This window comes from Phasianus colchicus, chromosome 8, assembly GCF_987193195.1.
Source record: "Phasianus colchicus chromosome 8, bPhaCol1.hap1.1, whole genome shotgun sequence".
NCBI lineage: Eukaryota > Metazoa > Chordata > Aves > Galliformes > Phasianidae > Phasianus > Phasianus colchicus.
The window spans coordinates 6,144,835-6,172,659 of NC_143443.1; the positions used below are offsets into that span (position 1 = coordinate 6,144,835).

The following is a 27,825-nucleotide window of genomic DNA, read 5'->3' on the forward strand; positions in this document are numbered from 1 at the left end:
CTACTGTTTTCAAATGTTTCAGTTTTGTGCAGTGATGACCAAGTTTAACTGGGCATAGAAAACATTAGGGACTAATGTATGATATCTGGAAGTATTTTCTAGGGGAAGCTATGGTGATTAGAAGCATATTAGTTATCTTCTTGTACCTGCCTAATAAGTACTTAAGAATACCTTAGTTTAGCATCAGCAGTTTTAGATTGATCCCTTTATGAAGTATTTCTAATTAGTAGGGAAACAACACTTGAAACCTTGTCTTTCCCTGTAGAGATCTGAGACCTCTTAAATCGTAGACGAGCAGAGAACTGAGAAATTTTAGACTTTATTCTCAAAGAATCTGAGCTCTGGTAGCAGTGTTAGGGGCTTTTACGCCCCTACTTGGAACCTGCAAGCAGAATCTGATGTCGTTTCTATAGGAAACTTGCAGAAATCTCATACAACCTTTTCTATTTCAGCAAATCATGCGTACTGCCATGAAGTACAACCTGGGTCTGGACCTGAGAACAGCTGCCTATGTCAATGCGATTGAGAAAGTCTTCAAAGTATACAATGAGGCTGGCCTGACCTTTACATAAGCAGGCTGTCACTGTTCCTTGTTGTATCCCATCCCTCTTGCCATCAATGTACCCTCTTCTTGGAAAAGCTTATCACAAGTTTACATGTAACCACAAAAATTTCTTTTCTTCTGACATTATAGTGGATTCTATTCTCAATTAGTTTCAGTCCAGACTAGTCTTTTTTTACAATAAAAGTCCATGGATTAGGAAATTGTATACAAGCATGTATCTGAAGATAACAGTTCATCAGCACTTGTGGGGGACGTTCTGGGTATTTCACCTACAAAACAAAATGGTACATTTTATGTATGAAAGAGTGGTCTTGCCACCTGAGCCACTTCTCAAACTTCAGATCAGATACTGTACTGGATGAGCACTTAGCTCATTATTACTTCATGCACTTTTGTTTAATGGTATAATTTTGGCTTTGGCACTTTCAGTAAGGCCTTGTATGATCAATGCTATGGCATTGTCAAAGGAAGAATGGGCCTCCAGCAGGGATTAACTTCTATAGGAGTCTAATTTTTTTTGTAGTAAAGCTTCAGGCCTGATTCTCTCTAGGCAATGTTTTTTTTCTTTAACTGCTGCTGTTATAGGACTGCGCCCTATTGCTTGCTCAAGTTAGCTTGGCTACCACCATGAAGTATGTAGAGTTGACAAACTAATATTTTTATAAGCTGAAATTATCAAGCAATTATAGTTACATTTTTAAATCAAGCATCTATGTAATTATTCTGACTACAGATTTTCTTTTTTTTTTTTTTAAGAAAAGGGATAGTCTGAATTTGCTAAGCAATCATACCTGTTTTTAACATTCTTTGTCAGTCTTTTCCTCCCAGAGGCTTTTTCAAAATTAGATACTGCCTCAGTGAACAACTACCGTGAAATATAACCCAGAAATCATTGGCCAAACTACAGAGGAGCTAGAATGCTGCTGTAAACTTAATCCACTGTCTTAACACATAGCTTCTTTTTTTTTTTTTTTTTTTTTTTTTTTGCCATCAGAAGGTTGTGACAGTTTTGAATATATTCAAATACAACAGAATGGACCTCAACGCATTACTGGATCAAGCACAGTTTATAAAGTCTAAGGCTTTTGTCCAGCCGTGTCCCCTTGAAGTGCCAGTTGTTATTTATGTAATGAATATGAGTGTTTTTTTCTAAAAGACAACTAGTCCCTCCCAGAAACTTATGTTTTTTTTCTATCTACTTTGTAACTGCATAACATAACCTGGAGAGAAGAGCAGTTATTAAAAAAAAAATTGACCTTTCCAAACCAACTATGCTGTTGTTTTACTGCTTTCTATTTCATGCAAAAGCTTTCACTGGTTACAACCAACTCACGAATCTTCACAATACACTTGCTGATTTGTTGCATGGTTACTGGTAAGATACTGTCAATAACTTCTTGTCAGGGGCTCACTCTTACAGATAGTCTCATGAGCTTGGCAAACAGGATGGTTGAAGTTAGATACATGTGTTGCTCCAAAAGCAGTGCCTCCTATTTATTTCCATAGAAACTACTACAGCAGATACAAAGAGCACAACAACACTGATTGATAGAGCAAATTCTTGGGTACAAAACACTATTTTTCAGCATACTCACCACCATTAGCTACAATGAACATGAGCCACGTTCATAAACATCTGCACCAGAGGTAACCCACTGTTGCTGTTACCACTGATGAAACACTACCCACTGCCTCACATCCACTGCTGGGTCTCCATAAACATTCAGCAAGCACTGATGAATGTCAGTGGGTGCCATGTTTTCCACATGGAGGAATTTAATGACACACCTTTGCTTCATCCGCACTTCCATGTCAGACACCATTTTGCCAGACCACCTCTACTGCCATCAATACACAACAAAAAATGTAACAGAATATGTGGGGGGGGGGTTCTACCTCTTCTATCATCCTACTACTACCATTGTGTTATCGAAAAGAGAAAGAATCTTACAAATTGAGTTGTGCTCTCTGCTGGCATGGTTGTTGAAAATTTGGCTGATAGTTTTCTTCCTGCCTGCCCCTTCATTTCCTCTACTTCTCTCCGTCAGTTCAGCTGTTCAGACCTGTAGAGTGGGGCCCTGTCACTGTTGGAGCACACAGACAGCTGGCACAGATTGCTAAGCAGGATCTTGAGGACCATCTTGTTGCAAGTCCCTGCGTGGGCTGGTTGCCACCCACCAGATGAGGCAGCCTGGGGTCTCATCCAGCCTGGCCTTCAGCACCTCCAGGGATGGGGCACCCACAGCTTCTCTGTGCAAACTGGGCATAACTGAAGGGTGGTGTGAGGAGAATCTGGGATGCTTTCTATTAAAAACTTCAGATTCTTGACGAGACTGACATTCAAAGTCTGATTTCAGATTACAGCATATCGTCTGATTTGTCCTTTGCTTGTCAAGCTGTATCAGTGAATCCAGACTTTTTGTGATAGATATCCTCGTCTGAAATCGAGGTGTACATTATAGGCTACTCTGGTGCTGAGTTAAGTGCAGTGCAGAGATCAGCTCCAGCAGCATCAGATGGTTAAGAACAAGATGCTGTGCTTTTATCACATCTCTCCCAAGTTCAGGCAACAGCAAAAGAAGGAAAAAAGTAAAATTTCACACAGTTGCTCTGAGCAACACCAGCTGAAGGAAACAGCCATGCTCCAGGCTGTAGATTACAAATATAACCATTGTGTTTCCTTATAGCAGCTGTAACTTCAATTAGATTTTAGCTCAAACATCTTGGAGAACGCTCCCCACCTTACACAGCCATAGAGCACACGCACAAGTGTTGCCTCTAGCTACTGCCACGACCTCTGTTTGCATTTGCTGGCACACCACTGGATGCTTCAGCAAGAAAATTGCTTGGATTTTTGGAGAATTGCTTGGACAACAGCCCAGCCAGTACCTGAAGTTCCATGTGAGCACAGATTTCTAGTGGCTCTGAGCCATGCCTAATGCCTACAGCAAATTGTGTGCTGGGCACATGCAGCCTCCCAAGAGCATGGATAAGGGTACCCACAGTTTTCAGTTACCTCCTTCCTGCCATCTACTAAATGCAAAAAACCTGCCATGCAGAAGAGCGAGTACAACAACCATTTTTCATGCCAGCAATGAAATCAGTACTGCATCCGCTGTCATTGATGGCACCTGTCACTGTCAGGAAGAAGTGCTTACACAGTGACAATTCCTGCTGTCATTTCAAGATACCAAGTAAGTGACCTCTAAGTTATGCCTTTAGCAATTGGTGAGAATGTAGTATCCAGTTCCTTACTGATTGCAGTAGCGAATTCTCTTCTTGTTGAAGTTCATGTGCATTAGGTTTTGTTTTTTTACAACTCAGACTTCCTCAGTACTCATCCTTTCACCACGTTTGATAACTGCCCATCTTTGTGTTTGACCACAGCTGCTACGTGCTGCATCAATGCTTTGCTGCTCAGAGCTGTTGAAGTTGCACTGAGGATTTAGTTCAGTGGCATGTTAGGCACTTGGCCAGCAGTTTGTGCTGTTATTGGTTTGAGTGTCACAGTACCATTTTACGGTGGGTCCGTACACCGTAAACACACTTGATCCTTCATCTGTGTAATTCCTAATTGCAATTTTACAGGTAAGATCAAAGCACAGAAGCATGCAGGTGCTTACCTTGTCCTGAAATCAGTGTTGAAGTGCTCAGCTTGTGAGACTTGGCTTGCATGGGGTCATGACTTCAGCTTACCGACTAAGTGGGAGAAAACCCCAAATCTCACATCCTCGGCCCATGTGGAGTGGGCCACTTACATCATGTCCACTCAGAGCCTTCCCTTAGCTCTGACAGTGTTTGGCTGCACTAACAGCAACTTCAGCAGTCTGCTGGGCAGTAATCCCACCTTTCTACATCGCTGACTGTTCTAATGTGTGTAATCAGAATAATCCCAAAGAATGCGTGCCAGACATGTACACTGTAGGGGGTTTTATTTATTTAAGAATACATTCAGTGGTGTTACGTTATCTTCATTGTCCAAAGCTTTTGCCCCAGGAAGTTGCTTGATTTGCTACATTTTTTACAGCTTTTTCACCAGTTTCAGCGACCTTGTAGACTTCATCGAGAGCTTTTAAAAAAGAAAAACAAAGGTAACTGCAGCATCACTGCAGTATGTTCCCCTTCCCCATCAGGTGTGGGTGGGAGGGGAGGTGGAGAGGGGAACACACTGGGGTCTCATTGTGGCACAGTCCTGTGTGGGCAGGGAAAGAATGACCTCATTGCTGTTGGCTGGCCGGCCCTGGCACTGCAGCACAGCCCAGCTTGGAATGGGCTGAGCTCCTGTAGCCCCCAGATCAGAGCAGAAGTGCTGTGCTCTGGAATGGAAAGTGCTAAGAAAACTGGGCTCTGCCCTCCCACTGCAGTCACTGAGGGCAGCAACGTGGCTGGCAGGATCTCACAAGAGGGTGGGTGTTGGGACAGGGGCGAGGGACCCATCTGAGATTTCACTGGAATGACAGTGAAAGCATCAGAAACATGACCGTACCTTTCTGACCAGCATCCTTGGCCTGTTCCACTGCTTGCTGCACAGTCTGGCCCACTGTGTTAACTGCAGAATAAAACAGCATCAATTAAGCACTCTTTATCTGTCCCCCTAAACTCAGTAATCACATCTCAGAAGATGATTCTAAGAAGAAAAATTAGTCAAATACAATTTTGAGTGAGTGACCTTCAGCTGAACCTGTTTGTCTCATTCGCCTGGCTCCACGTCATACCATTTTTACCCACTGCCCTGCCCAGCCCCACAGGCTGCATGAACAGCCGGGCTGCTCGTGGGGGAGGGCATGAGCACAGCATGAGGACAGATGTGTGGGAGAAAGGACAGCATTTCAGTGGACTGGGGCTGCCCAGAACTTCAGAACTTCTCTAGACCTGGGCTGAATTGCTCTCCAGCAAGCAGCAGCTATGGCATTAAGGCTGTCTCAAGCCAGTGGCTTACTTCACCCTGGGTTTGTAAGACGCTTGTACTGCACAAAGCTACACTAATTATCATCATGCATCCCCTTCTGGCACAGTTCACCAGCTGGTGGATGAGGTGGGCTGAGGAAGATGCAGTTTACAGCTCCATTAGGAGCTATTGGGCGGGTGCTAATTTTAGATACAAGCAAAGGCCAGTTGTGCCACTCCAAACTTAGAAAGGCTCACGGGACCGAGCCTGCAAGGCACAACCGAAGTACTTCGGAGATGACGTAGTTAATAGTTGCAGAACCACCAGTTGGACAGTCTTGTTCTAGTTTAAGAACTGGCATAAAAACCCTTAAAGAGGGATTTGGAGAATACCTCTGCTGATAGCGCTTCCAGGGCTGGGTGCGCTGTGGGATGTGAGTTGAGCACCCTGTTGCTGTTGCCTACTGTCACTCACCAAGGCAGGCATGAGACTGCCTGGGAGCCCTGCTGGGAGGAAGGTGTGCTGCGGTGTGGAGATGCTGGGAAGACGTGTGTGAGGTTCAGGCCAAGGGCTGCCGAGGGTGTCTGAAGGGCTGGCACAGCTGCCAGCATTTGGGGCAGAAGGGGAAGGACTGCTGCAATCTAAAAGCTCTGCTCTTGAAGTTGGTTGGCACTTAAGCAGTTCAATTATCTGAACACTGAGATAACTTCTCAACCCATTCAAGAAGGCAAATAGCATGTCTAAAATTCCCACATCAGCCTTCTAGCACAGAAAAAAAGTTGATAATGGTCCTCTAATGTAAAGAAACAGAGCAGGAACATGAAAATCTCCACAGAATATGCATGTCTAGGGCTGCTGTAAAGGAAAAGCAAGAGGAATTTTTCATTTGAAAAGATGAGTGCTTGCCTATCTTGTAGTGTTTTCCTTCCATGCTTCAGCATGAAGATATTCTGAGAATCACCTCAGATTCTTTGGAAAAGTGGCCACTAGGTGTGGTGAGGGGTCTTTCCTCTTCCTAAAGAGTTGGCCCAGGGGTAAGTAGTAATTAAACAGCATGCTTCCCTTTTACTTCATTGATCACTGCTTAGGGGATCTGCACATTAGGAGATAATATTAAAAAAATCCTGAAAGTAGTATTTCTACTGCATTTGAGGTCACCTGCAGTGCCCAACTTCACTCTACATGGCCTTAGGTAAACTCGGCTACTCCCATTGTATGAAGCACAGAAGTCTGAGGAATTGCATCACGGCAGTCTTTGTGCGAGGGCTTCACAGACAGTGGCTCACCTAAATGGCACATTGCTTCATCCTGGGCAGGGACTGGAAGCATCACAGCACCAAGCTGCAGGTGCCCCGAGCCCAATGACTGCACCAGGGCTTGCGGTGGGATGAGCAGCTACAGCATCAGCTGGGCACAGCAAGGACCTCGGAGCTTCAAGAAGCAAATCCATCGTGGTGTTGCAGAGCTCATATTTATCACAGCTGTTCGTGTTTTGAAAAAGTTGTGAAAAAGTAACGCAAAACCTAAATGGCCTCACTTTCCCTCTCAGCTTTCTGCCATCCTCTTCCCTTCTGGCACCCACTTGGTAAAGGGATGCGAGCAGCACCGGGAAGCCAGCATTGAATTCTGGTCCCTCACTCGCTTTAGAACCAGTGGGGTTTGAGAGCAGCAGCCACACCAACCACACCCTCAAGAAGAGCATCTGCAAAGCTGCATTCATGCATGAGACATCCACCCACGCTGCAGGGCCAGAAGCCCACAGCAGTGCAGCAGGGCACGCATCCCTACGCAGTCGGAGGCACGGGGAAAGCAGCCCATGGTATTTACCTGCCGCCTGCGCAGCACTCTCAGCCTGTTGCGTTGCTTCCTCGGCGAGCTTCTTCCCAATCCCAAACATGGCTCCTGCTGGTCTGCTCTCCCCACAGAGGATGGGTGATCGAGTCTCTAAGTTTGGTTCTGTTACAGTGTTCAGCAAAGTGGTGCAGCTTTATATAGACAAAGCAGAACTCCTCCCCGTAGTTAGAGGGCAAACACAGGCTGAGCGGGACGCGGCGAGCCCTGCTCGGTGATTAATACGCCAGGCATAAAAGGGAGAAGAGGCATTAGTGTTTGTTGTGCTTCCCTCCCCAGAGAGGGGGTGGGGATTCATCGGCAGAAGTTTTCCATGGCCCAGGAATCAAAGCTTTGTTTTCCATGGCAAGAAGTTGGTAAACAGAGCGCATTCCACAGCTGTCCTTACAAAACCTTCCCAGGAGGCTGCTGGGGCCAAAAAACATCCCAGTCCTCAGCTGAAGAATTGCCTAAACCAGCCCTGGTATTTCAAAGCCTTACATAGAAAAGCATCCAGTTTCAGAGGATTCTCGCTTACTTTTTTTCCCCTCCGGGCAGGCTTAAACTCATCGTTATAAAACAAATGGGAGGAGCTAACCCTGCTTTTTTGAGGAGTACGTGATGAAATCTTTGTTGTGTGAGATGAGCCTAGCAGTTTCATACTCTGTCATAACACTGCCCAGCAGCCTGCCCCTGCTAGCCCTGAACCCGGGGAGCTGCAGGCAGGAGGCCAGGCGGTGCATCCATCCCCTCCCAGCCTGCCCCAGTCCCTCTGGGAGGGTTCCTCGTGCTGCCCAGCCTCTCACACCCAGAGCAGCCAGCCTGTGCCCTGTTGGAATCACCTGCTTTCTGGCAGAGTGAGTTCTTGCACCCTTTCACGCTATGTACAAGGATCTCCCACTGCTGAGAAGCAATTATTGCTGGAGTAGGAGGGAAAAAGAAAAGAAAAAAAAAGCATAACCTGCCCCAAAACAAGATGCTTGCTAGTCAGCCTGACCTGCTCACAGCAGGCTCCTGGAATGGCTCTCTCCACACCACGCAATAAACTGCTTCAGCAGCAGCTCCTTTACCATTTGCCCACCTGCATTTCAGCAAAGTATCACTTTTCTTCCAAGCACTGCAGATCCTCGTTGGCATACAACAGGACATTGTGCTCAACTCAATAGGGTACAGAGGGAGGTCTCCATATCATGTTATCTTCTGTCAGCAGAGATTACTTACCATGTTGGAAAACAGCTTCTACCAAAACACACTTCTGAAAAGCAAACAAATAAACGAAACAAAACTGCTTGAGACAAAAGGAACCACTTTGTTACAAAAACCAAAGCCTTGGACCTCAAGAGAACCTGATAAAGTTTAGAATGGTTCTACAAGTGCAGTAAAAACCCCAAATGCTTCAGATAACCCACAACAGTATTAGGTCCGTGGAAACCCACTGCACAACAGCAGGGCCATAGAACATTCACCTATTGTTCTCCACAACATCCTCAGCTATCTGCAGCCAGATCCATGTTCAGGAAATGGCAATTTCCTGGCTCTGTGCTGCTTCCTCACTTGCTGATGGTGACAGCTGATGGTGAGGGCAGCAGGACCCACAGCCAGCAGCAGGCTCGGGCTCTTGTCACTTGTCACCGTTGGCATGGAACAGAACCACAACTTCTGGGTTTAGATGTTATGCTAAGGGACGTGGTTTAGAAGGGAAATACTGGTGGTAGGTGGGCAGTTGGACTGGGTGATCTTGGGGGTCTTTTCCAACACTGGTGATTCTATGATTCTAAGTGTCAGGGGAGGTTCAGGTTGGATATTAGGAAAATTTCTTCTCAGAATGAGTGGTGATGCATTGGCACAGGCTGCCCAGGGAGGTGGTGAGTCACTGTCCCTGGAGGTGCTCAAGAAACAAGGAGGTGTGGCACTGAGGGACGTGGTCACTGGGCATGGGGGGGACGCATCAAAGGCTGGCCCTGACGATCTTAGAGGTCTCAACCTGAATTATTCTGTGATTCTATGAAAAGTTATTACGAACAGCTGAGAGAGTGGACTGGGTTCTGACACGTCATCATCTTGGATTACAGGCCGAGATGTCCTACTGCTGATGGCAATCAAGGGAATGACCCTGAGCAGACACACTGCTGCAGTCACAGCCAAAGGCGCACGCTTGGCCCCACCATGCAGCAGCACAGGGTGCTCACAAACTCAATTCCTCAATAGCCCTCAGGCATTTAATGGCAGCGTTGGCCCACACAGGCAAGGTGCCCAAATCCCCTTCGTGTGGCATCTCAAGGCTCTGACAGCTGAGGGCACACTCAGGAGCAAATGGGAGGAAATGTGAGAGCTCAGGTGTCAGATAAGTTCGTGTGTCCCTCTGGGCAGCAGCACGTGAGCTGGCAAGGGCTGCAACTGGCTGCTTGGCTTTCATGTGCCATCTGGAGCCATTGGGTGGGATGGGAACGTATTGTCCTGGCTGTGACTCAGTCACCTCTGTGATACATAGGGGACGGAGAACCCGAATGCTTCGAGGCCAAAGAGCACTATGAACAAAGCTATGACCCCATTTGTGGAGCAAAGCTCTACAGTTTAGATCTAGAAATTCTTGCCAGCAAGTGACTCAGACTCACGGGTGCCTGTGCAACAGCATCTGCCCTCAGGACAAAGGGGCTGTGATGTGTGTGTCCCACCTTGCACTGTGCTGGGATGCATCCAGTGAGAGTGCTGCAGAGACATGGAAACTGCACAGCAAAGGTCTGCTCCACAAGCACAAAGCAGTGGCAATGGTATCTAAGGTAACTGTTCTGCTGGGAAACAAACCACCATCACTGCTTGGGTTTTGGTAATGTGGACTGAGCAGTGCTTTGCAGAAAGTAAGGTACTCTGCAGACCTGTGTGTGGGCCACCACAAACACAGCACGGCGCTGTGAAATTCCAAGCCTGAGTGATTGTTCTCTGAAGATTTCACCGTCGGGGAAGTAACCATGGAAAGCACTAAATAATTAAGTACTGTGGAGTGTTGCCCAGTAACTGAGTGCAATAGTGCAGCACTTTTTCTGTGAGCATGCACTTGGGTAAATATTTAGGCTTTTAGAGCTTTAAACGACTGTGGGCATTGCACTGGGATGCTGTGCAAAGCCCTGGACTATGTTTACTCGCTGGTGATGTATCACCTATAGGTTCCTCTGAGGGTTTTCAGCATGTGCAGTCCCTGGGCAGCTCACAGCCAACCCCTGTGCCAGTGATGAGAGGCCATTTTCCAGGGCTGTATGAGTGAAGGTCGGTGCTTCCCACAGCCCCACCACTCCCAGCTCCTGGCTGAGGGCTGTGAGGCAATGCTGTCTGAACCTGCCCATGCTGCCCAATTTCTTGATGCCTTTGTGAGTGAATGTGCTGTGCGTTAGGGCAGAAAAAAACGTGGTTGGCTGCTAACAGGTGCAGACAGGAGCAGCAGGCACCCAGCCCCTGTTCTGCCATGGGACCTGCAGTGCCATGCTGGCCATGCCTGGCTCACCACTAGCAGAGCACGCAGCAGTGCAGCACCCACCTGCCTTGTGGGGTAGCCATATCATAGAATCATATCATAGAATCATGGCATGGTCTGGGTTGAAAAGGACCACAATGCTCATCTAGTTCCAACCCCCTGCTATGTGCAGGGTCGCCAACCAGCAGACCAGGCTGCCCAGAGCCACATCCAGCCTGGCCTTGAATGCCTGCAGGGATGGGGCATCCACAGCCTCCTTGGGCAACCTGTTCCAGTGCCTCACCACCCTCTGGGTGAAAAACTTCCTCCTAATATCTAACCTAAACTTCCCTCTCTTAGTTTAAAACCATTCTCCCTTGTCCTGTCACTATCCACCCTCATAAATAGCCATCATATATCAAGCCAGCAATCAGAAGCAAAAGAGATCTGCAGGACATGGCGTTGTCCTTTTCAGGAAGCCCCATGATACAACACAAGCACATAATGAGGCAAAGTATTTCCGAGGGGTGGAAATCTTAATTATAATTTTATTTACGTTAATCTGAAAATACAGCAAAATGGAATAAGCGAACAACTGACATGAAATACAACAGCAGCTTAACTTCTGATTACTGGAAGGGAACCTAGTTTAATCATGTGGATATTCTTGTATTCCAGAATAGTACCAGTTCTGCTGTTTTTGTGAGTACATTCAACAGATGTGGCAATCACTGTTGCACTGCTACAAGAGCAGGGCAGTAACACTGCTGAAGCCTTATAGTCCACTTCGAATAGAACATGGTGAGCAGATGTTATGAGATGCACTGAGATGCGTTTTTCCTGTGGGAAGGATGAGGAGATCATTCCGCCTTATGATTTTGTATGTGGGGAGAGAGTAGTTATCCAGATCTCAGATAGCTTTCGCTTTCTACACAGAGGAGTCGGGAATTGCAAAGATGGGTTTCACATGCAGTACTGTTTGCTTACATCAACATCATTTCTTAAATCCACATTTTTTCCCAAAGCCAGACATTGCTTCTGCAGCTTGCCCGGCTGCTTTTTCTACACCATCCTGCGCTGTCTTACAAGCCTTATCCACAGCTGGAAGAGAGGGAGAAATGCAACGTGTAAGCAGAAAGCCTGAAAAAAGTGCAAACTAGTTCATTCAGTATTTATGACGGGGAAGGGAGGTGAGAAAATGTTTCCACTATAAAAATACAGAGGCATATCTTGCCAGTGTCCAGTGATAAGAACCGGGCACAGGGCTCAGTGCTGCACATGAGGCACGGCAGCTGGAGGGGAGCCACTTGCTGGGGGACATCTACTGGTGAGCAGAGCTACCAAGGAACACACCTGCAATCTTTTCCCATTGGTGTTGTGAAAGGCCAAAACAGTCACCAAACCTACCTTTCTGGCCGGCATCTGTAATCTGGCTGATTGCATCCTGAGTGGCCTGTCCCAACGCACTCGCTGTAATTAAGGACAAAAGGTTCATTTCCACATGCCCCTTACAGACAGATTTTGTCTGTAGGGCTGTGGGGTTTCACTCATGGGCATGTGGTGAATGTAGGGGCTGCTGTGGAATGGCATCAGCACCCCCTGGGAGCTGGGCACTTCCAGCTGGTAAGATGATAAAAATATAAGGAGAAGAAGCAGAGGTTAGCAGTGAGCTGGAGGGAGACATTTGGCTGTGAAGTTGCTTACTTTGCCCTACACTTGCTTTTATGGATTTTTAGAGGTTATTAGCCCTGGAGATATTTGGTCTCACGTGCACTGTCTTCATAGGCTGCTTGGGTACAGTGCCTTTTTTCAAATGGGAATAAAATACATTTAAAAGAAGAGGACAGGGCAGGAAAAGGGAGACTTTACAGAGATCTAAATGAGCACACAGAGAAGTGGGAGCTAGCACCAGAGTGGATCAGCTGCAGAAAATAAAGCATTAAGAGTGAGATGCTGCACAAAATATAAGCTGGTGGTGGCTGCAGGAGAAGTGACAGCCATCTTATCTCCTCTGCTAAAGGAATGGTCTGCACACACACTGTAAATAATGTGCTATCATGAGCTGTGCATACAGTGATTTGTTTCATTTAAAGGAGAAGCTGTTACATACTGCACAGCAAGGTTGGCTCCCAATGCACAGTACTTGGTCCTACAATGTGGGAATACTTATGGCAGAAACATACGCACAGGTTTGTAAACCCTGCAAAATCTGAAGAAGAATATAGCAGGAACACACTTCTATTTTTTGTTTCAGACAGTGCATTGCAATCAATATAGGTATCACAAGCAGGCACTGGTATTCAGGCCAAGCAGTAAACAGTAAGGGCAAACTGCAGCTCTTGGAAGCAGAGCAGCTTAGAACACTCCACAAAGCATGAAAAAAGAAAGACCACAGTGAGCAATGCAATGCTACACACAAAAGGTTATTGCCACCAAGAAGGGTTCCAGAGCTCCCAAGCCACCCGGTTTAGGATCTGTGTGGGGAGAGCTGAAGGCTGACTTGCTCAGCAGAGCTCCACGGGCTGGTGGGGGCTGCCTGGCCCAGCCTGTATTGGTGGTGGTGAACTGGAGGTCTTGTCAACTCCGACAGAACTAGCAGCATAGCTTCAGATTTAGGTTTGTGTAGGTGAAAGCAGCAACTGACCCCTGCACATAGACAGTGATGTTCATCCTCCTTACCAGCATCTTTTGCAGCTCCTTCTGCCTGCTCTTTCAGCCCCTGGAAGCCTCTACCTGACATGGTGGTTCCTGATGCCTCTGTCACAAGAAGTCCAACACCCAGGGATGCGCAGCACGCTGCCAGGAGTGTCCTGGCCTGTCTGCCTTTATATGTGTGCCAGGAGTCCTGATGGTGCTCTGGGGACGGTTGGTGCTATGGGTGGAGTTTGAACCTGAGGAATGAGAGCTGAAAATCTAAACATATGTCTTTACTCTTCCCAAAGAGGGTGCGCCCAGGTGGAGATTTCTGCTTCATCGCACTGTCTTTGCTTATAAGTTTGTTGTTTTTTAAAAATCAAAGCAAAAATAACTCGTTCCACCAAAGCAGTCAGAAACCACTGAACTCCTCACAAAGAGCTCTGGAAAAGTACCGCAGCAGCAGCACCTGAGCACATCCTGCACTCACCCTGCCTGGCTGCTGCCTGTTCCTTCCACGAGCATGGTGGTGGGCTCACATCTGGAGGCAGCTGCAGCCCCAACTTCCTTTGGGTTTTAGCATCTTTAATCACAGTGCACTTTTCTGGTCACGTGCAATACCCTCTGATGGTGAAAGCCCTAATTACCTGAGTTTTTGTACAACTTCCCAGTTATCAGCTCCTGCTGGGTTGCAAGAAGCCAGCGCTGCTGGAGGCCGTGCCAGGCTGGGGGGAGGGCAGCTGGATCAGCTTTGGCAGTCCTTGGGGAAGGGAAAAAACAAGTCCAAACAGCAAAGACTGTCTACTAGTATAACTTTGTATTACTGATTTGATCAGTACAGCGATATTGTTTAAAATCATTTCCTTGCTGAACATCCCCGCTTGAATAAAAGTGGCATCTCACGTGTCTCTACCAGCCTTTGAAATGTGTGTTTTCTGTCACCAATTCTTCAGACAAAGAAGCTTTACACCAATAAACCACTGTGCTCAGACAGAGCAGGGCCAGGGCTCCAACTCCTCATTACTGCATTCCAGTTCACAAAGCTCCTGGTTCAGATGTTCGCACTCATACCCACATTCACCTTCCTGAATAAAGCTTTTTGGTGGGAAATGGGCACGAGAACAAGACACCGTGGGTAAGCCAGGGTGGGAAGTGACAGCTCTTGTAAGCTCAGTGCTTCATTAGTACCCAAGTGAGCCTGAGCAACAGAAAACAAGCCTGAACACAACCGCTCCCCTCCATGCCATCAGCCTGGCTGGCACTGTGCAGAGAGCTTTTCAACTTCTGCACCACTGGCACTGCTCCTCTGTTACTTCAGACAGTGATCCCCCTTCCTCCCAGACAAGGCCGTTAGTGTTTCAGTTATGATTCCCATCACAAACCTTTCTCAATTCCTTGCTGATTTCTTTTTTTTCCAAACAGTTTTGTTGTTGGCTTTGCAAAACCTCTGATAAAAAAAAAAAACAAATATTTTGGGTCTCTTTGCAATTTTTTTTTTCCAAAAGCATTACCATAAGCCCGCTTGTCTTGCTCAAATCTGAGAACCTAGCAACAACAAAACTGCCTGAAACGGGCAGATCTTGCCAGTTTTCAGCACTCTCAGCCATACTGCTGCCACCTCCATTAATTTTGTGCAGAGTTGTGTTAGTGAAAGCACAAGAGAAGCCTGAAGCTTCCACCATCCACCAGGGCCACCACAGCTCCAAGAGAGATGCTCAGACCCTCACTGTCTGGATGTCCTCCCCCTTCATCTGTGCCTTTGGGATTTCAGCTCAAGGGCCCCACTGGCTCTGTCTGTGGAGTCTGCACAGAGGGGAGAAAAGCAGTTTGGATAATGTTCACAACACTGCATGCTTGTATGGAACTTAAAACATGACCTGTGTTATAACAGTATTTTAGAGGCAGCATAGCATGGCTGCTGTTGTAATGTAATTCTTATCCTTAATATAGTTATCCCAATTCCAACCAAACAAAAACCCTAAACTCAAAACCAAAGAAAGAAACTACACACGTCCCCTGCAAGCTGACATGTGAGATTATAATATAAACCAGAGTAGAAGAAATAGTCATATGGCACTGATATGTACCCTGACAAATAGAAATCCCATCTAATACATCTACAATTTCTACACTTCTACACATTATGAATAGTCCCACATGACAGGACCAAGACGTTTGTGCATCAGTCAGCTTGCAGAGTTATGAAGCCATGTCAGAAAATTATTGGAATGTAATGCATCACCTTTATTTACTTTGTGAGATAACATTGGTTTTTTGAATCGCAGAATGGCTTAGGTTGGAAGGGACCTTAAACACCAACCAGTTCCAAGCCCTCTGCCATGGACAGGGCTGTGACCCATCAGCTCAGTCTGCCCAGGGTCCCATCCAGCCTAGCCTTGAACACTTCCAGGAATGGGGCACCCACAGCTTCTCTGCACAGCAGCAGCGCCAGTGCCTCACTGCCCTCTGAGTACAGAATTTCTTCCTAACATCTAACCTAAATCTCTCCTCTTTCAGTTTAAAGCCATTCCCCCTTGTCTCATCACTATCAGACTGTGTAAAAAATCAGTCCCCCTCCTGCTTATAAGCTCCCTTTAAGTACTAGAAGGTCATAGCGAAGTCGCCCCAGAGACTTCTCCAAACTAACCAAGCCCAGCTCCTCAATCTTTCTTCATAAGAGAGGTGTTCCAGCCCTCTGAGCACCCTTGTAGCCTTCCTCTGGATCCGCTCCAACAGCTCTGCGCCTTTCCCGTGTTGGGTACCTTAGATCTGGATGCAGGACTCCAGATAGGGCCTCACAAGGGCAGAGCAGAGAGGGACAATCCCTTCACTCTCCCTTCTATCCACTGCTCTTTTCATGTATCTCGAGATACTCTTGGCTTTCTGGGACTGCAAGCACACACTGCTGGTTCATGTCCAGTTTTTCATCTACCAGAGTAAGTATTTCTCTGAATAACTTAACCTGTCCTGGGTAAAAACATGATTTTTTCAACACTGTTCACTTCGTTCATCCCAGACTTCACTTTGACTCTGCTGTACACTGTCAATAGCCTGTACCCATCACAGAGGTGATCTATCCCTCACCTGACAGACCCAACCAGCAAGTACTGTGGGACTGCTCATCTTGCTTGTCAGCTCTCAATTGTGCTGTCTCAGAAAAAGAAATCCTAGGGGTGGGGCAGGGTATTATAAAATATTTTGAATATATTTTGAAAGCCAAATGCCAACACAAATGCCTTTGTGCTCCAGTCTCTTGATTTCTGATGTACTGGCCCACTGCTCCAGCCTCCGAGCACATCTAGTTTTCAATTCCTCTTATTTCTATGGATTAACTCTTCCTGAATGGGTTTCCTGGGCTGAGTTGCATCACTCCATGTGTTGCAAGGTCAGACTGAACTGCCTACAGGTGGCAAGTTAGTTTGGACTTTTGCCTCATTCAGTCCCCTGCGTTTGCTGAGGCTGCAGTCAGACCCTGGATAATGCCAGCCATGGTACCACACTGCAGGCAGAGCTGCATGCTGAGGTTTCCTTGGCATTTTGGGCTGTTCTAGAAGTTACTCTGCATAGCCAGAGCTGAAGTGTAGGAAAGCATTACCACCAACACTCCATTCTGATGGTGCAGCCTGTCCCACCTGGATGCTCCCTGCCTGGCTGCCCAGACTGCTCTGTACCTGTGCCTCCCAGTCTAGGACCTCCACAGCATGACCTTAGGTGAGCAGCGAGAGGAAGAAAGAAACCTAAAGAGAAAGAAAGAAACCCCAAACACCTGCTCCTTAATGAACCATGGCTGTGCCTGGAGCCAGCTGGCACTTTTCAGCCCACATAGCCTCATTTTGAGCCATATACATGGTGCTGCAGGGAGACTAGGAATTGCTATAGCTCTGTTCCCACCTCATCCATGGCAGAACACACCTCTGAGCACCCTGCTGTACAGCAGTAACAAGCCTTCCTGCCTGCGTCACCCAGCAGGGGTGAGAGGCCCTTTTTTACACATGAAAATGGTCAAACAGGGTTAATTAAGTGGGAAGTGTTTATATTTGTTTGTTTTTCTTTGTTCAATTATACTTTCACCAGGACTGGGGTTTGGGGATTGTTTGCAGCAGCCGGGTAAGCATATTATGTGATTTCACCTCAAGAAATAGATCTATTTGCTGACGAATAGATGGAGTTACACTAAGCCATGCATTACTCATATATAAGATCAAACTAAAGCTGTTCTCGATAAGCTAAATTAGCCCTCCAGACACACGCAACATTTAATAAAAAATTAATGGATCTTAGCTCCCTTCAGGGCAGACCCTTCTGCCTTCAGGGACATGCTTTCACTCCCCTCACCCTGGCACAGGCTGTGCCCTCTGCTCTCCTCACCCAGGCTGGGGCCTGGTAGTGGGGCAGCAGTGGGAGGAAATGGTGGCTGCCTGACATGGCGGGGTGACACAGGGTGACCATGTCCCATTGTAAGGCTGGTGACGGCCCTGTGCAAGGCACGTGAGCACCTAGCAGCAGGGGCTGAACCCTGCCTGCCCAGGAAGCTGCCCACATTCAGGTATTTATGCAATAATTGAGCAATGCTTTCAGGATTACAGTTCGAGCTACAGGTATGTAAATATCAGTTACATCATTTCCTTCCCACAGGAAGAACAGTGCTGCAGCGTCCACAAGTGGCATGCTGAGAGCTTCTCTCACGAGCACAGAGCTCACTGCTGCAGAGCTTCTGCTCTCCTCACTTTGCAGTTTCAGTTTTCCTGTGTTAAGTTGCTTTGGGCGAAGGCAAAGCCTATATGAGAGAACAGGCATTTTGGGGAGTGGCTTTCCCCTTATTCTGAATCACAGGCTGGCTCAGCATGCATACCTGCTTTCCTGTGTGTTCCTCTTCCTCTTGTGCCCAGCAGGGCATACAGCTGCACCACCATAAAGCAACGCTACAGAGCAGGGACTTATTTTCCTGCCTCTCCCCAGTGAGCTCCTAGCCTCCTGCTGCCGGGTGTGAGCATCACGACCCCTTCTGTCCCTTACGCTGTGCTTGAGTTTTGCTATTCTAACTGGCAATTCCAATTCTGAGAATGCTTTGCAGAGCACCAGAGAAGAGGGTTCACCTGTGAGTCACAGCTGCCTTTGAGGACCTTGTTACCTCTGGCAGTGCTCTTTGGTTCTCTGTCCTTGTGGAGATCAAACACCCACTGCAGTGGAAATCCTGTGCTCTCAGCAAGGAAGTGTCTTATATGTAGAGCTCCTAAGTGAGAGAGGCCAATAGCACTTTTGTGCTACAGCAAGTCTCTCCTGCAATACCTCCAGCAGCTGCCATCATTATGCACCTCAGTGAATGTCGGTAATCTGATTTCAAGCAGCTTGATCTCTGCAGTTCACACTGGCTTCTCTTGAATCCAGGGGTGCTCTGCCTGTCAGTGAATAAACCCAGCACATTTAGATCCGTACAGATTGATGCATTTTAAAATCTTCCTTCAGCCATGTTCTGCTCTGAAACATGCCACAGACCCACCTCACCACAGCCCTCCTGCCTGGACCTGCAGGTCAGATCTCACCAGTTTGTGCCCATCATGTTTCTGTCATTACATACTCGAATACATCAGGAGGTTTTCATGCTCTGCTGTGTGCAGGGTACGCAGCAAACAATGAATGCCAGCTGAGCTCAATATGACTTTCACATTCCTTTATAAAAGCTCATTTTTTTCCAATTTCCCCTCACATGCAACCTCTTAAACACAAGGACATTCTTAAGAAGTGAATAGCCTCCATTTATCTAACTTTATATTCTATTTACTTTAGAAGCAAAAGTCTCTATTTTTTCAACCCTGACAGACAGACAGCTGGCTATCCATACCACTGCCTTCAGAAATAACAAGTTTTCATTATTTCCCTCATGATGCCATTACCTAAGGCCCTCACGGTCTGGAGATGCCTCCTGTGTTTTAATGGCATGTCTGCATGGAAAGAGCTCCTCATCTTGGCACGACCAACATCTAAACCATGCAAATAAAACTGACGTAACAAAAACTTGTTCAAACACTTTTTTTATTAGTTAAAATAAAAAATAAACTCCACAATACCTAGAGACCCCAAGTGCCAGTGGTGGTGGACATGAGCCATGGATCAGTGAGCCCACTAAAACAAACCGGAGCACCAGAACACGCAAAGCTGGGGGTCAGGAAGCCACGAAGGACGTGGGGGGGGCTTGGGGGGGAACCCCCAGTACAGTGTCACCCTCTCCTTACAATCAGGAGCTGACTTACGTTGTATATTAAGGTTAATGAGGCGAGTGAAAGACTACAGTGCTGAGCGCAGGCTGTCCCTGCTGCAGTGTCAGCTAGTATTTCCACGTATGCTCTTGGGATTCCAACTTTTGAGATAGAAGTTGATTAATTGCCTTCATTTTCACCCTGTGAGAGAAGTAAGACAGGAAAACAGTTACACATTTTGACAAAGAAAATGTGTATAAGCGAAACTAGGAGCATAATTCACACTGGTAGTCTTCAGGCTGAGGCAGTAAAGGACAGAGCACCAGGATAGTGTCTGTCCATTTGGGCAATGAGAGCTCCACTGTCCTTGTTCAAGGGCTGAGATGGGACCCAAAGCTGGCATTTGGCTTTAAGAGGGCATTGTAGCAACAGTAGATTAAAAAAAAAATAAAATAAAATAAAGGAAATAGCTTAAATTTGGCAGAATCTAACTCGTGTTCATTCTTCTAAAGTCTGGTTAAGAACAGGGAAAAGCTAGTCCATGTGATGAGACAACCAAAGGAAAACATTAGTTATTATGTGTGTGTTCATGTTCCAAAATAAGCCAAAATGAAGTAGAAGCTGACAATCTCAAAAGTCTACCACTCATGGCAACCTTCTGGCCCTGATAAAGGAAGCAGCAAAACACGGAGAACCTCTGAGCTCTGCCAAAACAACTGATGAGAATGGGAACGCCGATGGGCTTCGCGTGCAGCAAGCCTACGGTCACCATTGCACAGAGGGGAAACCCAGCCCCACAGAACAGCTACGTGCAGGCTGGAGGTGGGGATGGCAGGAGCAGGGCTCAGCACAGCCTTACCTCTCCGCCACCTTCTGTGCTCCCTGGTGCAGCTGGCTCTCCCTCAGCCGCCGGCTGCTGCGGAGCCAGGTCCTCCTGCAAGGCACAAGGGAGATGTTGGCCTCGGCTGCCATCACCTGCCTGGGACAGGCTGAGCAACCCCAGTGTTGCACAAACAAACAGAAGACTGTGTTTAGCATCTTGTTCTTTTTCTGGCATTTTCTTTTGTGTGTCTGAGATCAAACACAGTCGTGACTCTCTCTGAGCAGCCGCCCTGCTGCAGGCTGCTGTCTCCCTGTGGCTCCTAGGGGAGATGGATCCACAGGGAAATGAAATTGCCTGCATATGAGCAGCACAGAAACAGCATCCATCGCAGCTTTGGGCACTGTCCCCAGCTGCCTTCTGAGAACCAATCAGTCCATCTGTGCATGCTCCTCATGACAAGCACAGCGGGGCTTCTTCCCTAGGAAATGTGCTTGGCGTTGCATCATTAGCTGGGATAATTACTGCCACATCCTCTGACTTGGCTCCCCTCTCCTCGGCCCTTGTGAGGCCCCATCTGGAGTACTGTGTCCAGGCCTGGAGCCCCCAACACGAGACACAGAGCTCTTGGAGCAGGTCCAGAGGAGGGCTACTAAGATGATCAGAGGGCTGGAGCACCCCTCCTATGAGGAAAGGTTGAGAGAACTGGGCTTGCTTAGCTTGGAGCCCAGGTGCTCTGATAACATAAAACCACACACGTGATGGCTACCAATAACCCAACAGAGTGGGAGCTAGGGCTGCTAGGGGACACCATAGTGCTGCTTGGGTCACTTCACTGTCTTCTGTCAGTGAGTAAATACAGGGAGGCAGATCTGTGCTCAGGAAGCTGCACCCAAAGGAGTGGGGTGGGCACATCCCCCCTCTCAGCACTTGTGCTGCTTGTTGTGTCTGTTCAGCTGTGCGCTGCCAAGGCCGCACTGCAGCAGGGTAATGGTGACTCACCTCTATTTATAGAAAGGGAAGCTACCATGCTCCCTGAGAGCTTTCCTGAGCAGCAGCGGCAGGAACCAGCACAATCACAGGATGGAGAGGTGTCAACCTGTGCTGAGGAGTTCTTCTGGATACCGCTTTCTCACGCGCTCCCACCCGGCCCAGAACAGCAGGCACAGGGGGCACCAGCAGGATGGGGTCTGGGTGATGGGCTGGGGGACACGCTAGGGAAGGGCCTGTGCTGTGGCTGAGGAGCAGAAATTGATGGGTGCCCACCTTGGGTCGCAGGGCAGTGCCTGTCAGCGTTCATCCTCTCATTAAAAGGGATAAAACAGTCTAAGGGAAAGGCATGGTGCAACCACAGAGCAACTAGTCAGCACTGCTGTTCTTCAGTGGCAAGCAGACAGATCTTTTTCTGCTCAGAAATATATTGTCTTAGCAAAAGTACTCAAAACAACAACGACAAAAGACCAAACAACCTTTCATTTAGATTGCTAAGGGCTGTTTTCTTCTATTCTGAATGGGGAATATTGAATCTTTCGGCTTGAGAAGAGAGACACGCAGTGGCTGAACTCAGAAGTTACAGGGAAAAAAAAAAAGTTTCAGGAACAGTATTCAAGATTTTGTATACATATTCATACAGAATACATACACTGTGGAAGATTCCTGTATATGAGCTTTTTGTTCCTTTGGTGCAACCATATTCATCGGAGCAGAATGAAGGCCGTGTACACACACTGTTCCTACTCTGAATGTGCAGCTGTTAGGAAAGCCACAGCACTGACACAAGTGTGCTGGGCCCAGTGCAGGGAGGAGCAAGGGGACTGCCCAGCACTCCCAGTGACTGATGCCTGCTGACATGCTCTGTGGGGTGAGACAGAAAGCAGTCAGAACCGATGTGCTGAGATAAGCTGTCAACTGAGCCATACAGAAATGGGAGGGAAACGTAGGGACGGTCGAGATGGAGGGAGAGCCATGGGGAAGCATGAACAGCTGGGGAACCCTCTCCAGTCCCCAGGGAGGTTCAGTGTGTGTGTATGCACACGTGCTTCTTCCCAGCCACGCCGTGTCTGCAATGCAGCAGATTTTGTGCTGTGTCATGCAGACAAAAAAAAGTCAATCCTCATCTGAGATGGGGATGCTCAAGGGGTGGCAGTCTCACTGGAATCCCTCACTGCCCACTGCAGGCACTGAGATGGGTGCAGAGCTGTAGACAAAACCCACACTACCGATGGTTCTTGTTCCTTTGCGAATCAGAAAGAATGTGCAGTGTGTGTTATCTTTTAACTAAAATACCTTTAAAAACCTCCTCCCAAGCAGACAGACCCCTCACATGCTGTCAAAAGGTTTTCTTTTTTCCAGCGGGTCTCCCAAACACACTACAGAGCCCAGTGCTGTGAGGGGCAGTTCCTGGCCACATTTCCATTAGCAAACAGAGCTCTGCTGCTGCCCAGCACCAGTTTCTTGGCCAGACCAGCAGCTCACTGTCAGTGCAGCAGGTTCATGCTGCCAGCCAGTCCTTCCCTCTCCTGGGTCGCACAAAGGTACTCAAGGCTCATCACTCCCTGCCTATGGGGACCACCGCATGCATAGCTGCAGCCTCACCACCATTCCCTGGCACAACAGAGATTAACTATGTCCCCAGGGCTCAGCACTTGTCCTATGTGAGCCCTTTCTGCATGCTTTCAGGGGGATGTTTTGTGTCACTCAGAACCATTTTTGTTGGGCTATTTTCTCAGGATTTACGCGGTGTGTGGAAGTTTTGTTTCACATCACAATGGGTTTACTTTCAGGCCAGGAAATTCATCAGCCAACCGTCTGAACAATTAAACCCATTTTGGCCAGCCTTGCTTTGCTTTGATTCTGGGTTTGGGTGCTCTGTGACTAACCTGGCTTGCCTCACTACCAGCGCTATTCACCACAGCTCTCAAAAGAGGGTAAAAACAAGCGGGCTCAGCAAGAAGCTGCCCACACCAGACCTCCAGCCAGCCTCACACACAAAGCTGCTGCTGCTCATTATCCCTTGGGAAGAGTCCTGTCTAACAGGCAGAAAGGCCTTCCCTGAGGAGCCGTCCTGCTCCGGCACACAGCCTTCAATTCCACACTTGAACCAGCTCACAGCTTCCTACTGTGAAACCACCAATTGTAAACAGTTGCAGATATTTAAAGCATAATCCAAAGACGAGCTCTGTCCCGCAGGCCACCGAAGGCACAAACGTACCTTTTTTACAACTCCTGTAGTGGCCACGATGGTCTCTGCTCCTTCTACTGTCTTGCTGGCCACCGTGTTCACGCTGGCTACCACTGCCTCTCCCACCACGTTAGCCTGCTCCTTGGTCTTCTCAGCAACTGGGATTTCAACAACAGAAAGTCAGTCAGCTCACTGCTGTCAGAGGCTGCTAAAGCAAGGCACAATAAGATGGTTGCACTAAGATGAGGGAGAAAGTCGGCCCTGTTAAAGTCTTTACGTGTTTTTTTGTTTGTTTGTTTTTTACTATGAGAACACGTGAATTTAGATCATGTAGGTAAGGGCTTTAACTCATCTGAAATGCTGCTCAGGGGAATGCAAGCACTTAAGCCACTCAGCCTTCACGTGCAAACGGAGACTGAAAAACTCAGTGTAAGATATTAAGAGACAGTCAAGCAAATGAGGTATTTGTGCTGCAGGGTGTGTGCGCCTCTCCATGGGCACTCTTCATTTGTTTGATGTAATGCAGCCGGTAGAAAACAGTAATTTGGTCACAGAACATGGACAAAGAAAGTATTTGTTGCTCTCCTTGCAAAGCAGAGCAGACGGCTTGCTGCCTGGGGCTCCCAGAAGGGTCCCCTGTGACCAGCAGGAGTCACCCAGACCACGGCTATGCCCAGCAGGACTGGTGCAGGCATGCATGTTGGGACACTTGTCTCTGTGAAATGCACAACTGCTGTAAACCAGCCGTGTCTGCCAGGTAACATCTGCTGGTTGTTTTTGACCTGCTCTCATCCAAGAGAGCTGCAAGTGTCAGACCCAAACAATTGCTCCTCTGTTCACTGGTGTGGACTATGTGATGGTCACACAGACCCGCATATTCCCCAGGGATCCCCCATGTGGCAGAAGAGATGGGGCTGTGCAATACAGGACAGGTATCTGCATCTCCCTCGGGGCGGTGCGCTTACCTGAGGTCACACTCTGCACTACGCCTTCCTTGGTTTTGGTACCTGTGAGAGGGAACAAGAAGGAACAAGCTGTCCATCAGTGTTCAAGCATAAATTAATGGTATTTCCCAAATGAAAAAAAGAGTCGACTGGAGGTAATCACAGAATGGCTTGGGTTGGAAGGGACCTCAAGGATCATGAAGCTCCAACCCCCCCACCACAGGCAGGGCCACCAACTTCCACATTTAATACCAGACCAGGCTGCCCGGGGCTCATCCAACCCGGCCTTGCACACCTCCACGTGCGTGCATTGCATACGATAAAGTGCGTGCAGAGCAGAGGCACGTCTCGGTTGTGCATGCTCCAAACTGAGCAGAGAACCGCGCTGCCGCGTACCGACCGACGGGCTTCGATTTCAGCCGCCGGCGGGGCCGCGTTCCGGTGCACGGGGTGGCACGGCCGGCGGCTCGGAGCCGCCCTGCAGAGGAAACGCCCCGCACGAGGAGCTCGGAGCGGCCGCACCCGCTGACTCAGCCCAGCCCCGCCCGGCAGCCGCGTCTGCTGCGTCAGAGCCGTCAGAGCCGTCCGCGCCGCTCCGCCGCCTTTCGCTCGTCGGTCCGCGGCCCGTGTGAGCGCTCCCAGCGCCTGCCGCCGCTCCTCGTGTCCCTGAAAGACCCAGCGCAGGGCGTGTGGCAGGGCAGAACTGGGGCTGTACCAATCCTCTCGTCATCTCCGCCTCTGCTCGGTCCTCATTTCACGATTTGAGTTGTAAAGCCTTTAGAAACTGTAGTAAGGAGCTCAGATCTCCTGAGCGGGCTCTGCATCTCTCCCCACAACCAGGAGAAAATGAAAACCAGGTCAGAGCATGGAGATGCAGAGCACTGCCCAAAGGAGACGCGAGGAATTCAGTACACAAATTTGGAAGTTTCCTTCCTAGCATCACTCAGAGCAGGGAGCAGGAGCAACACCACAGGCTGGCTCACACAGCCATTTCCAGGCTCTTGTGGCTGCCTCAATTACGTAGAGGGATGCTGTGTGCCTTTTGCTTGTGAGTCAGCTTCAAACTGAAATGTGAGCTGCTACGTGCGTTCATTTGCAGCATGCCATGAGCTGAGCGTTTAAAAATTCAGGATGAAGACATAACCAGGGCTGCTGCACATAAATTTTGTATTTATTTCATCTCCAATTTAAATCTGTCTCTACACGTACAGCTATTGCCAATATAGCTGTTTTAAATACAGCAGCTGTGGGTATGGTAACAGAGGAGCCTGCTCACTTTCCCACTGCCCGACCCCCCCACATCTGGAGGACAGGAAAGCTGTGCCAGGTGCTGCTGTTGGCACCAGGGCGAGCAGGCCTGGGAAGCAGGCTCTGCGGATGGATGGTACCTGGAGCATCTGACCATCCCAACATGTACTCTCATGCACCTGACAGTGCAGGAACCAGGTATTGGGGGTGACCTTGAGCAGAGAGGGTTTGAGATGTGATGGTAACCGAAGGATTTCTGGGCCAGGAAGGAGTCGTGCTGATTCTCAGAACCTGCCCATGGGGCACAATGAATGTGGGTATCTCTAGTGAAGTGAGATTGATGTGCATACAGGCAATGAAACAGAGAAGGATTTCAGGATCAAAGAGCGTGTCTGTGGGTACAGGTGCATCCTCCAGCCCCACTCCTGACACGGTGACCTGCTGGCATGGGCCAGCCAGCACACACCTCACACCTGGGTGCAGCGGGATGGCAGCGTGGGGAGGGCAAGCTGCTCCATGCAGGCACAGACCTGCCAGTCACACACCATACAGGCACCCAGCACCCAGCACAGACCTGCCTGTCACACATCTGCTGTTTCGCGCCACACTGCTGTCATGTCCCCAGGCAGCAGCAGGTTCTATGCCTGGCTCCCAGCTGGGGAAACTGAGGCACGGGATGGCTGCAGCATCCCAGGGTTATGCAGCTCAGTGCCAGGGACATCACCCAGACCTCCCACCATTCACTTCTCAGCTCCACTACACAACCCGTGTCACCAGACTTTCTCCGAGACAATTTATGCGGCAGTCCATACTCAAAAGCAAATTGAAAACAGCTCTCTTACCTACGTACATCACACCTTCTTTAGTCTTCTCTGCAGCCTCTGTCACTCCCTGCTTGGTTTTTTCTGCAGCAGCCACCACACCTTCTTTAGCGATGGAAAACCCTTTCTTAAAGACATCCATCCTTCTGGCTGCCCTGGGTAGCAGCTGGGTTTAGGGCAGCAGCAAGCAGCTCCTTGGGAGGGGTCCTGCAGTCAGCAGCCCTGCCCTTGTTAGATCTTGCCTCCCCTGCCAGGCTCTGTGTCTTCTCCAGTTCCTCTGCTGGAGGAGGATGGTGAGACAAACCTTGCAGCCTTCTCTGGCTCTTATTGATTAAGTGCACTGCAGAGTAGCCAATGCCTGCAAACAGCTGGTACTGAAATATTAATGATATGGATCTGCCTGGTAAGATTTAAGGAGGGAGGGGGAGAGGAGGAGGACAGAGGTACGTAAGAGACTTTCTGGAAATCCTCCAGGTAGAGAAAGCTTTTAAAAGGCGCTGCGGTGCTCTCGCTCAAGGATGCTCTCAAGTGAAAAGGAGATGTTTCATCCAAAGAGCTGAGTTCCTGAAAGCACCTCTGCCCAGGGCTGCAGCAAGCACAGGCTCCTCAGGGTCCCTGGGAGGAGAAAAGCATGTGAAGTGCTGGTAATAAACCCGACAGAGACAGCTCTCTGGGTTAGCTGTAAACAGCATGCATCCCACACAAAGCAGTAACAAAAATGTGATTTCTCATAAGCACTGACTGAGAAGGGGAGCAGATGGTGCCCAAGGACAGGGAGCTGGAAAGCCCACCAGCCACGTCTGACATGTCTGAAGGTGGTCCCCCCAGGCATCAAGTACAAATCACAGTTTGGACTTGACTACACACCCATCATAATAGCTTTAAACTGAGACAGGGGAGGCTTAGTTTAGATATTAGGAGGAAATTTTTCACTCAGAGGGTGGTGAGGCACTGGAACAGGCTGCCCAAGGAGGTTGTGGATGCCCCTGCAGGCATTCAAGGCCAGGCTGGATATGGCTCTGGGCAGCCTGGTCTGCTGGTTGGCAACATAGCAGGGGATTGAAACTAGATGAGCACTGTATTCCTTTTCAACCCAGGCCATTCTCCAATTTTATGAGAATGGTTAAAAACGCGATGGCTGTAGGGGAAATCTTGCTTCTATTTGTTTCCAGGCTGAGCCACTGCAGAGGAATATCAGTGGGAGGACTGATGGTGGAAGCCTTGAGCTGGTGACCCACCTGGCCTCAAT

The 27,825-nt window shown here is 48.4% G+C and overlaps 3 protein-coding genes and 1 long non-coding RNA gene across 4 annotated transcripts in view; 1 reads left to right on the forward strand and 3 right to left on the reverse strand.

Moving 5' to 3' along the window:
• The window catches only part of GLUD1 (glutamate dehydrogenase 1), a 30,475-nt gene extending 28,641 nt beyond the window's left edge, over positions 1–1,834 (forward strand). The window contains exon 13 of the mRNA XM_031602463.2: positions 453–1,834. Within this exon, the coding sequence (XP_031458323.2) occupies positions 453–572 (120 nt within the window). The 3' untranslated portion in view covers positions 573–1,834. The remainder of the gene's footprint in view (positions 1–452) is intronic.
• A 2,646-nt stretch (positions 1,835–4,480) lies between these two features.
• On the reverse strand, positions 4,481–7,594 carry LOC149916996 (uncharacterized). The gene is made up of 3 exons (XR_016468525.1): positions 7,281–7,594; positions 5,052–5,114; positions 4,481–4,634 (listed from the first exon to the last, which is right to left on the reverse strand). It is a non-coding gene; the product is annotated as an uncharacterized LOC149916996 (long non-coding RNA).
• A 3,699-nt stretch (positions 7,595–11,293) lies between these two features.
• Positions 11,294–18,346, reverse strand: LOC116234803 (uncharacterized). The gene is made up of 6 exons (XM_031602583.2): positions 18,218–18,346; positions 15,087–15,168; positions 14,013–14,125; positions 13,411–13,622; positions 12,139–12,201; positions 11,294–11,832 (listed from the first exon to the last, which is right to left on the reverse strand). Exons 4-6 carry the CDS (start codon positions 13,469–13,471, stop codon positions 11,726–11,728), a joined length of 231 nt encoding a protein of 76 aa, XP_031458443.1. The 5' UTR covers positions 13,472–13,622; positions 14,013–14,125; positions 15,087–15,168; positions 18,218–18,346; the 3' UTR covers positions 11,294–11,725.
• A 1,058-nt stretch (positions 18,347–19,404) lies between these two features.
• SNCG (synuclein gamma) lies at positions 19,405–27,181 on the reverse strand. Its single transcript, XM_031602462.2, has 5 exons — positions 26,598–27,181; positions 24,529–24,570; positions 23,594–23,721; positions 20,422–20,496; positions 19,405–19,763 (listed from the first exon to the last, which is right to left on the reverse strand). The coding sequence occupies exons 1-5, from the start codon at positions 26,716–26,718 to the stop codon at positions 19,743–19,745; spliced, it is 387 nt and encodes a 128-aa protein (XP_031458322.1). The 5' UTR covers positions 26,719–27,181; the 3' UTR covers positions 19,405–19,742.
• Between the last annotated feature and the right edge of the window lie 644 nt (positions 27,182–27,825).

Bases quoted from the DNA above. Each gene is read 5' to 3' on its own strand.
- LOC116234803 (XM_031602583.2), bottom strand. From the start codon at position 13,471: ATGTCAGGTAGAGGCTTCCAGGGGCTGAAAGAGCAGGCAGAAGGAGCT. The intron at 12,202-13,410 runs GTAAGGAGGATG...CCTTAATTACAG, and splicing joins AGGAGCTGCAAAAGATGCTG to CGAGTGCGTTGGGACAGGCC. The intron at 11,833-12,138 runs GTAGGTTTGGTG...CCTCTCTTCCAG, and splicing joins TACAGATGCCGGCCAGAAAG to CTGTGGATAAGGCTTGTAAG.
- SNCG (XM_031602462.2), bottom strand. From the start codon at position 26,718: ATGGATGTCTTTAAGAAAGGGTTTTCCATCGCTAAAGAAGGTGTGGTG. The intron at 24,571-26,597 runs GTAAGAGAGCTG...TCCCTCTCACAG, and splicing joins AGAAGGTGTGATGTACGTAG to GTACCAAAACCAAGGAAGGC. The intron at 20,497-23,593 runs GTACGTTTGTGC...TGTGCCTTGCAG, and splicing joins CTACAGGAGTTGTAAAAAAG to GAGGACCTGGCTCCGCAGCA.